General features: G+C 32.6%; 2 protein-coding genes across 2 annotated transcripts; both read right to left on the reverse strand.

Moving 5' to 3' along the window:
* Nucleotides 1-650: 650 nt before the first annotated feature.
* Nucleotides 651-1,592, reverse strand: LOC101831716 (olfactory receptor 8K3-like). Its single transcript, XM_005065041.2, has one exon. It carries the CDS (start codon nucleotides 1,590-1,592, stop codon nucleotides 651-653), a length of 942 nt encoding a protein of 313 aa, XP_005065098.1.
* A 7,205-nt stretch (nucleotides 1,593-8,797) lies between these two features.
* On the reverse strand, nucleotides 8,798-9,739 carry LOC101831450 (olfactory receptor 8K3-like). Its single transcript, XM_005065040.1, has one exon. It carries the CDS (start codon nucleotides 9,737-9,739, stop codon nucleotides 8,798-8,800), a length of 942 nt encoding a protein of 313 aa, XP_005065097.1.
* Nucleotides 9,740-11,336: the final 1,597 nt, after the last annotated feature.

Raw genomic sequence — 11,336 nt, forward strand, 5'->3', positions numbered from 1 at the left:
CAGAATTTAAGCACCTATCTGAGGTGGTTCATTCACTTAAAGGCATATATACAGTGAATAAAAAAAGACACTACCAACAATCTACAGATTATAATTAACCAGACATGGTACCAACATAGATGAAAGTAACGTTGATGATGAGAAAAAGAAAATAGTCATAGATGCTATTAATGAGATGTGGCAATTAAACAAGGTCTATGCTGATTTACAAGAAAAGCAGGGGAAATTGCATCCTCTCTGTTCAAGTTAGATTTTCATACAACTCATAGAAATGAATGAATCCTAAAAGATAAAGAGGATATCTACATTAAAAATGCAATACATTTGAAAACTTAATGACTGTGTCAAGAATTCAACCACAAGTTAAGCCCTGCTCTGCAGCTCCTATTCTTTCTACACAGTACAAAGCTCTACCATCAAACCTTATGATGTTTATACTCTAAGAATATTTTGAGTGATCATGTATCTCCCATTTTTAGAATTATAATAGAGTACTCTTCAGTAAAATGAGTTCTTTATGAATTCACATAGAGCATTTATGTATTATCTACCAGGAAGAATGTTAACATTTAATTCTATATTGATCCTTTGTACTTGCTAAGAATTTTTGTAGAAAACAAAGACTTAAGAACTTACATGCTATGTGATTTTCAAAGGAAAACACTGTGTATCTTTTTTCCTGTCCTATGAAGGGCATGTTTTACATCTTTGTTCCTCAAGCTGTAAATCAATGGATTCAACATGGGGATGATCAGGGTGTAAAATATGGAGGCCACTTTGTCAGTGTCAAAGGTATGACTGGATTTTGGCTGCACATACATAAATATCAAAGTCCCATAGAAGACAGTGACCACTGTCAGGTGAGACCCACAGGTGGAGAAAGCCTTGCGTCTGCCTTCAGCAGAGTTCATCCTAAGAATGGATATGAGTATGAGTAGGTAGGACACAAGAACAACTAGAAGAGATGACATCAAATTAAACGCTGCCAAGAACAACATTATCACTTCAATTTCTTGTGTATTTGAGCAGACCAAAGATAGTAAAGGGAGACTGTCACAGTAGAAATGACTGATGACATTGTAGCCACAGAAAGACGAAGTGAAAATTTTAAATGTGATTAGAAGAGCCACAATTGTGCAATAAAGATAAGGTGTTACCACCAGCACCCAACATACCCTTTGTGACATGATGACAGTATAAAGCAGAGGCCTACAGATGGCCACATAGCGGTCATAGGACATTGCAGACAGAATAAATAGCTCACAAGCAATGAACAGAAGAAAAAAGGTTAACTGTGTAGCACAAAGGTTAAAGGATATTCTATTTTGATTGACAATAAAATTAGTTAACATTTTGGGTCCCACAGCTGTTGAATAACCAAGATCTGTAGTGGCAAGGTGTCTGAGAAAGAAGTACATAGGTGTTTGCAGTCGGGAATCCACTATGGTTAGGATGATCATGCCCAAGTTGCCAGCCAGTGAGATTAGATAGATGATGAGGAACAGCCCAAACAATGGGGCCTGCAGCTCAGGCCGGTCAGTGATGCCCATCAGGATGAATTCTGTCACCAGTGTGAGGCTGTGGTTCTCCATCCTAGCTCATTGGGACATCTGTTCTGATTAGAGAAATCAGCATCATAAATAGAGTTCAATTATTGTTAATTGGGAGATATTTTTAAAAACTATTGCAGGTAAAATTAAAATTACATCTCTAATATTAATATAGAACATATGCTTTTAAAAACCTAAATAGATGCATAATTCAAAAATGGCTCTAAGCTAGGTTTGTGTCACAAAATTACATTATTCAATGTATACAAATATTTGTTTTTTTGTTTTGTCTTGTAGATTAATCCCCCCCACTATTTGGTGGCTACAACTGACATAAACTGTGAAGCATCCTATTTCATTGAATATTTAGCACCTAATAATATTTAGTGTGACATTTTACTAGTTTTCAGACTCACAAAGTCAGGTAGATGGAAGATAGGTAGCCAGTAGGTAAAAATGTAGCTGAAAATAGAGATTAGAGATATAATTTGCTGATATAAATATATTATTAAAATAAAGTTTTAATATTTTAAAAAACTTTGAAAGTCACATATATGAAAATTTATTGCACTGTTTAAGCTTTTGTATCTTTCATTTCTAGAATTATAAATGCATAGTGACATATAATCAGTACATTTAGCAATAACACATAAGGCATGTGCTAATTAGCCTGCAAGAGCAGATAAAACTATACAAAATCCGCCATTTCTCTTTTAAAATTTAATTATTAAATATTTATACTTACATATTCAGTAGCTAAAGGTGTTAACTTGTAAAATATATTGAGTAAATTTATTTGTTCACTATAGAAAATTAAACTCAAACTGGGTTTATATGAAGGTACCAAAGAAAAGATATTCATATATATGATCCTGATGTATTTTAACACAATATGTACACAAAGGTAAATCTGGGCAAATATTTCACTGACAATTCTTTTTAGTATGCCCCATCCTGACATGCTTGTTCATATTTTGAAGAAATGAAGGAGGATTTTGTGCTACAATGTTACTCTTCTTCCCTCAAAAGCCACATATATACACTGTTTTGCAATTTGAAACAGGGCATAAACTCACCCCAAAGAGTCTGTATTCACAAGTATTTTTGGACATCCCACTGATCAGTACTGAACTTTTTAGTGATCTGAAATTATAAGCATTGGGGAATTAGCTCAAGCATCTCAATTTTCATTGTACCTATTTCAGGTTCTCTTCACTAAGCCAAAGTAATATGGGATTGTGTGCTGTGTTTCTGTTCCGTCTTGAGTATTGGTATAATAATCATTAAATAAATAATGTATGTATGTTGTACAAATGCATGGATTTATTTATATATTACAGTTAAGAACCTACAAACATATAAGTATATATGAACAAATTATGAAGAATGGTTTTGGTATTGATTTAATAATAAAGACTAAAAATTATTGTTGTATAAAAGAAAAAGAAGTATGTAGTGTATATAATAAATTTTAATACTTCATATTCCACATATATGGTAAACACCACTATAAAGATAAAATAAAAAAGGTTTAAATTGCATGGATAATTTTATATGATTTGATATCTTCCTATGTATTATGTACAAAATATTTTTGGCAAATATAATCCAGTATATATTGAAGGTAACTTATGAAATTATAGGATATGTATATGAGCACATCCTACATCTCATAGATATATTGAGGTATAAATTATCCATTTTGTTGAATATTGTAAGCATTAGAATTGACTGAATAAGAAGAGATTACAAGTAAGGCAGTTCATAGTGAGGATGCTGGACATAACTGTGTAACCTATAAGGATAAAAGCTTTATAATGTTGTGGGAAAACATTATATCAAATATGCTCTACTTACTTAAATGTTGATTATAGTTTATGGCCTCAGATACATTCCACATATGAAAACATATATTATCACAAGGAAATACCTTAAATAAATGCTTTGTTTCTATTTTATTGCTTTATTTGGCAATGCTGAAATCTTTTTAAAAGCTACAAAACATAACATATAGCAGCATTATTTGTAATAGCCAGAATTTGGAAGCAACCTAGATGCCCCTCCAGAGTAGATAGAGAAATTGTAGTTCATTTACACAATGGAGTACAATTCAGCAGAAAAAAACAATGGAATCCTGAAATTTGCAGGAAACCATCCTGAGTGAGGTAACCCAGTCACAAAAAGACAAACATGTTATGTATTCTCTCACATATGGATTTTAGACTTAGATCTGGGAAGTGCCAACCTACAATCCCATGGCCAGAGAGTCTGAGGAACAGAACCTTCATCCAATGGCTGATGGAAGCAGAGGCAGATTCCCACAGCTAAATACAGAACTGAACTCAAGGAACCCAGTGACAGAGAGGGAGGACTGACAAACAAAGGGGTTAAGACTGGGCTGGTTTAACCCCCAGAAACAGCTGACCTGAACAAGGGGTAGCTCTTGAACCCCAGACTGATGGCTGTGAATCCAGCATGGGACTGATCAAGATACCCTGAATGTGGGTGTCAGTGAGGAGGCCTAGGCAATCTATGGGGCCTTGGGTAGTAGATCAGTATTTATCCCTCACATACAAATGGACTTTGGGTGCCCCTCCCACAATGAGAGATGCAGTCTCATTCTGAACCCTTGGGGAAGGGTCTAGGTCCTGCCCTGGATGAAATGACAGACTATGGACACCCACATGGAGGGCCTCACCCTTCCTGGAGAAAGGAGGGACTATGGGGAGTTGGTGGGAGGGTGTAGATAGAGGGGAGGGAAAGGGAGAGGGCCCTGGGATTGACATGTGAAGCAACCTTGCTTCTAATTTAAATTTAAATTTAAAAATAAAAATTATAACAAAAACATTACATATTTCTAAAATTATAGTTAAAGCTGTGCCCTATCTATATATTTAAGAGTCAATACAAGAGCCAAATATGTTTTTCAGAATTGCCATCTTTACTGAGTATTGAAAGATTGCTTTTAAAACTCTAAACAAATCATTATTAAAATGTAGAACAAACCTGAAATAATCATAAAGCTGGAAAAAATCACCTCATGTTCAAATAATGCTAGGCACAACTTGGCTCACTTGGACATTTAATTCATCTAAGCAATTTGAAAGTTAATCACATCTATATACTCTTTAAAAGTGAGTGATATCATTTAGAATTAGAAAGAAATAAGAATGTACTTTCGACTCCTTGAAATTTAAATTCTGTCATTAAAAAATCAGGACAGTAAATTCATATTTAGGTAATATTAAAATGCATTGTGTATTATGTAATATATTATTAAATTATGTAAATATGGAATATTTTACTAAACTGCACACAAACATAAATTTGACAAACAATTCTTCTAAAGGTCTTATTAGCACATACAAAACCAATATATCTTATATGTGATTTATAAAGGAATAATGAATAATAAATGAATCAGTAAGTCTATGATATATTTACATAATAAACTCTTGGTATATTTCTGAGTAACTTTCAAAATGTTTAAATGAGTTGACATTATTTAGATATAATTATTAAAACTGAGAGCATCATAAAGAAATTAGAAACACATAATTATTGTTAGGAATGAACACTTAGAGATTGTTGGGAAAGTGAAGTTTGCAATGTTTGAAATCACTGCTGATATAGATGGCTATGTCACACTCTGTTACCTGTGTGAAACCACTGTCTTGATTTCCCAGTGTGATACTTAAAATGGAGTTGTATAAGTCAATTTATGCATTTTTTGCAACCACAGAAACTCTTCTCCCTGTGGATCATCTGAGGAAATCAGTGATTGAACTTGAATAATTTGAGAGTTTAATGAGCTATCTAGAGGTTATAAACTAATTGTCAGGGAAATCTGTTATTCAACTATGACTTTATTTGTTTATTTATAAATATATTTCATAATCCAAAACTCTACTTATGTGAATCTACCCATATGAGTTAATGTTAGGATTCTAATGATATTAGTATTCTCACATTCACTATTGTATTGTACCAGCCATAATTTGAAAATCTACTTAAATATTCATCCTACAATTAATAAATAGAATGTCACTGAATATAGAAAATCTGAACGGTGAAATAATTTGAAATACTGGATAGAGTATTTAGACTTTCAGAGAACATGATGAACTAGTAAAGTCAGACATAGCAAAGCAATCATTACTTGAGTCACATTAAAGTAAACAAAAAATATTGGATCCAGCTGTCCAAAACACAAACATAGCACAAAAGAAACAGAGAGAAATATTTTCTTTGATCAAATCAGAACATGGAGTGGTATTTATTTAGCACTTACAATTGTGCCAAACTAAAGTTACTAATAAACAGACTGAAAATTAGACATGATGAGATACAGATTTGGAGATCTGCAGTCTGTGTCGACAGTCAACAGCACTCTTTGTACACTCGGTACAGTTCAACATTTTACCTTTAATAATGCACTCGTACCAAGTGAAGAAATGGAATTCAAACATATGGTTCAATAGGTATGAGTAGTGAAAACATTGTACTAATTAAAAGTAGTCAAGAAACAAAGGTCACCTTTACCAGGAGATATTCACTAAAAAATGGAACAGAAAAAAAACAAAGATATAGGGGTAGGAAACTTAGTACTAGTTACCAGGGGGAGTGAGGGATTGGAGAGGAATTGTTACCAAATAGCTTTGCAGTGGAAGCATTTGTTCTGTTTTGGCATTTTTGTTTTATTTGTTTCTTGTTTGTCCTATTTTTAGTTCTGTGGTTTTGCTGTTTTCACTTTGCTTTTGTTTTTTGAGGGGGAAGGTTGAGAGTGGCATAAGGAGAGGGAGAGAAAGAACCTAAAGTTGGTTAGGAATGGAGGGAGGTTGTGGGAGGGTCTGTGATATGGGGAAAACATGATCAAAATATATTCCATGAAAAAATTTTAATTAAAAATGGAGTGTGATACCAGAAGCTACTCCCGTAAAGTCTAGTCACTGTGATTTTGCAAATGTGAGATAAACAAAGATCTCAGGAATGACCATGCCAAACTGGATGGAGAAAAGCACATTAGGCCTCTACTCTACACAAAGAACTGTAGAGAACAGAGGGAAGCCGGGGAAAGCAGAGGTTACTTCCTCAGAGAAGAGCAGAATGATTGGTTGTTCAGTGCCAAACTGTCAGCATTGTAAATTTACATACAAGTAACATTACCTAGGCTGAGAAGGGTATATTTAGGAATATATATCTTTATACATAAATACATGCATTAACAAATAGTGAAAAAAGAGGCCACAAATTTGAAGGTGGGAAGGGAGGGGATATATGGCAGGGTTTGGAAAAAGTAAAAGGAAGGGAGAAACGTTGTAATCAAATTATCATCTCAAAAATTTCAAAAACAGAGTTTGATCTAGAGTGAGGTGGTAGTTGCATACTATTGAAATGTAAAAATTACCACCAAGATTGTTTATGGCATATGAATTTATATCACTAAATTATTTTTGTTTCAACTTTTATACTATATTATGCATTTTATTTGTGCAACTTTTTTGAGTCATGGCTATCTTATATAGAATGCTAATAAGGTCTTGGCTTTCTTCAAAATAAATTTACACTTTGCACTCTTACCAGATTCACCCTGTCATTTGAGATAAACACTAGAAGATGTCATTCAAATTGATAGTGTCATAAGTGATGACAAATATATTTACTCATCAGTAAAATCAAATGAGTTAGATATATTTTATAGAATATTGTGTTATTCAATTTAATATCTCATACTACAAATTCAGTTTTTGCAAATTGGAGACTTGTGAATTTATAAAATGTCCATTCATTTATTTAAAACTTTTTTCTTATTTTGTGAAATAAAATTCTGTTAAATATTTTATCTTTTGATTGTTACTTTTCTTACGGCTGAGTGGAAATGTGCGCTTTTTTGCTGTCTTGTCCCTATCTCTCTGAAGTTATCCATGTAAAGTTTGTCAATTTAAATTCTACATATTTTTATTTTAGCATAATAGTATTGAATTATAGGTTGCATGTGTTATAGGATATATAGTTATAGTTTAATATAATTATGATAATTTATATAATACTGTAATTCTAATATTGTATATTATAATATTATACAATAATATTGTTACACCAAATTGTAGATCTTGATCAAAATATACATGTTATTCAAAAAAATATTTTGTGAGTAGATGTGCATTCATGTAGTCCATTCAGTTTTCTAAGGATTAATAATCTATTATTAACTCTGGAGAAGTGTCTAATTATTAGTGGTTAGAAACCCAGGAGACATATCCCAGAGGGTTTATACTTTATTCATCTTTCAGTTAAATATTAGCAATGTAACAATTATATGCCAAGTAACAAAGCAAAAGCTATGGAAAAGGCATGGGTTCTTGATTTTCACTGAGAGAATGCTTTTTGTTCAACACATGCAATGCTTACTCCATAGAGAATTGGCTAGGCTATGAAAAGTCCATGGTCCTCAGGTGAATAATCTGGTGATTCCTAGCTCTAACAAAATGTGGTTAACAAACATCTGCAACTCCAATTTCAGGGAATCTGAAATTTTCTGTCCTCTTTAGACACCCCTACTTACATGAACATGCCATCATAAAATAAAAATTAAATATATTAATGAACAAATCCATGATGAATTGTGCTGTGAGATAGTGTTTCAAATATGTGTCACATTTTAGCCTTCAAAGTGGAAAAATATTCAAACTATTGATCAATTATCAAAAATTAATTTGTTTTATAAGTTTTAATAATGAGAGTAATACACTATGTATATTAATTCTGTATTATGTGCGAAAACTAAGCCTCATATATGGCCTGGTGCATGAACAGTAGATATGTTCTGACAGCCAGCCTAGACCGATAGTGATAAACCTCACGTTTATAACATGGTGATCAAATTTTTTAAGAGTTTATAAATATATATGAATACCAAATGTATATAAATATTAGCAATTCACATAACACAAATAGATACACATTAACATCAAAAAATTTATTGTAAAGTTCAATTCACATACTTGCTTTAAATTACCTGAGACATTTGTCTCTCTCTGCACTCACATATAACAAACACATTGTTACCCTGTGTAGGTTTATACACTTCAAAAAGATTCTTCTGTACTACCTCATTTCTTCATTTGTTTTGTTTATAATCTCTCTCCTTTTCAGAGAAACATTGGCTTTACTGTTTCCTTCTATGAAAATCATAAAGCATTTAAATTTATTTCTGGTGAAATTTGACAATTTACAACATGTGACTTTTAGGAGAAAATATTTTGTATTCTTTTTCCTGTTCTTTTAAGGGCATGTTTTACATCTTTGTTCCTCAAGCTGTAGATCAATGGATTCAACATAGGAATGACTAGGGTATAAAAGATGGAAGTCACTTTGTCAGTGTTGAAGGAGTGACTGGATTTAGGCTGCACATACATAAATATCAAAGTCCCATAGAAGACAGTAACCACTGTCAGGTGGGACCCACAGGTGGAGAAAGCCTTACGTCTGCCCTCAGCAGAATTCATTCTGAGAATAGCTCTGAGAATGAGTAGATAGGAGACAAGGATGACAACTGGAGAAGAAATCAAATCAATAATTGATAAGATAAAAATTATCATTTCACTTTCCTCTTTATTTGAACAGAGCAGAGATGTCAATGGCAGGCCATCACAGTAGAAATGGCTACTAACATTATGGCCACAGAAGGATGAAGAGAAAATATTTATGGTAACTATAAGAGCAACAAACACACTGTACAGATATGGTACTGCCACCAGGGCCCAACATAGTCTTTGTGACATAATGACATTGTAGAGGAGTGGTTTGCAGATGGCTACATAACGGTCATAGGACATTGCAGAGAGAATAAAAAATTCACTAACAATGAACATACTAAAGAAAGACAACTGAGTAGCACAAAAATAAAAGGATATTATATTTTGATCTACGATAAAATTTCTTAACATTTTTGGTCCCACCGTGGTTGAATAACCAAGGTCAGTGATAGAGAGGTGTCTGAGGAAAAAGTACATGGGTGTTTGCAGCCTGGAATCCGTCATGGTAAGGATGATCATGCCCAAGTTGCCAACCAATGAAATAAGGTAGATGATAAGAAACAGACCAAACAATGGTGCCTGCAGCTCAGGGAGGTCAGTGATGCCCATCAGGATAAACTCAGTGACCACTGTACAGTTGGGGATCTCCATTTGGGCTTATGCAAAATCTGTTCAGAGTGGAGGTTATTGCAAAGTCAATAGATTTTAGAAGAAAATATTTGAATTTATTTTTGAAGATAAACCTATTTATAAAAGTGTACATGCAGTCTTATATAAATTTATACACATATATATGTAAACATATGACTTGAAATAAACCAAAAAGCTTATGTTTCAACAAATATCTTTGCCAAGATACATGCTTTTCCCAAATTTGATGAGACCAATCCCTTTAGTCCAATATGACAGTAGTTAATCTAAAAAATATCCTTTTACTTCAAATATATAGCTCAGCGTTCATCTAGCCTCAAACCCTAATACTCTCAGGATCTGAGAAAGTTGATATATAGACATATGAACATGTACAAATTAATATATATACACACTTATATGTGTGTATGGCAGAAATAATATAAAGAATTTAAATTGTATATAATTGGATTTACACACATTGATGAAACTTATTTTTCTTTTGTTTTAATATGATTATTAATATACTGTGACATTATTATTAGTTTTAATAATAGATAAGGTGCATGCCAAAAGTAGAATATATCCTTATGAAAAACTCTAATAAATGTACATTGCTGGACTTGGTGTCTTGCTTTTTAATACAAGTACTTTGGAAATAGACATAGACATAGGCATATTTCTGTGAGTTCAAGGCCAACCTGGCCCAGAAAGTGAGTTTCAGGATAGCCAGGACTCTCTCAAGAAACCTTTGAAGAAAAAAAAAAGAACATAACTCTAAATTTTTGGGTAGATCTGCAAAGTCTTAAGTAGTAAAAATGGAACATCTGTAGTTATCACAACTCATATTGGTCAGATCTATGAACAAAAATAGTGTTACACCTTACAGTCATGATTGTCTTTATATGAAGATCAGGTAAGAGTATCTTTGGCATTCTCTTAAACACTACATAGTATATGTAAATATTCCTTTGGAAAACTAAAGTGAGATGTAAAAAATAGTGTTTTGGCATATATAATATCAAGATCTCATGTGGACTTTTGAAAACTTGAAGTAGAAGTACATGATCCAACAATCTGCTTTTTGGCTTTAGTCACAAAGATGATGAACATGGATTTCAACCAGTCACTGGACATACTAACCTATTTGAAGAGCTTTCCTTATAACTGTATTTGTATCATTCATGAAAGGATCCTAGATTCTTTGTTAGATCTGAAAAGATGATAAAATGAAGAGTTGGTCATGTAAACAGAGTATACCCAAACTACCACAGTCTGCAGCTTGAACAGACAAGAGGAAGTGTTGATAGTTTGTTAACATTTTGGATTAATATTTTAGTCACTATCATGTTAATAAATTTAACATATTAGATGAGGAAATAATCTATTTGAGTATATGAAAGCAAACAAACCAACCAAATAATAAAAAATTAAATAGTCCCCTTTATATAAATTATCATTTTCATGAAAGAACACTTTTGATTATAGTGCAATTGTTATATTGCTTAGAACCTACAAAAATATGAAGAAATCTAAAATAAGAATACTAGTTTATTAAAATTGTCTTATTAATGACCTCTCAATATCTACGATTGTTTAAGAGGTTCAATATTGCAAT

The sequence above is a fragment of the Mesocricetus auratus genome, unplaced genomic scaffold (assembly GCF_017639785.1).
Source record: "Mesocricetus auratus isolate SY011 unplaced genomic scaffold, BCM_Maur_2.0 Super-Scaffold_100004, whole genome shotgun sequence".
Taxonomy (NCBI): domain Eukaryota; kingdom Metazoa; phylum Chordata; class Mammalia; order Rodentia; family Cricetidae; genus Mesocricetus; species Mesocricetus auratus.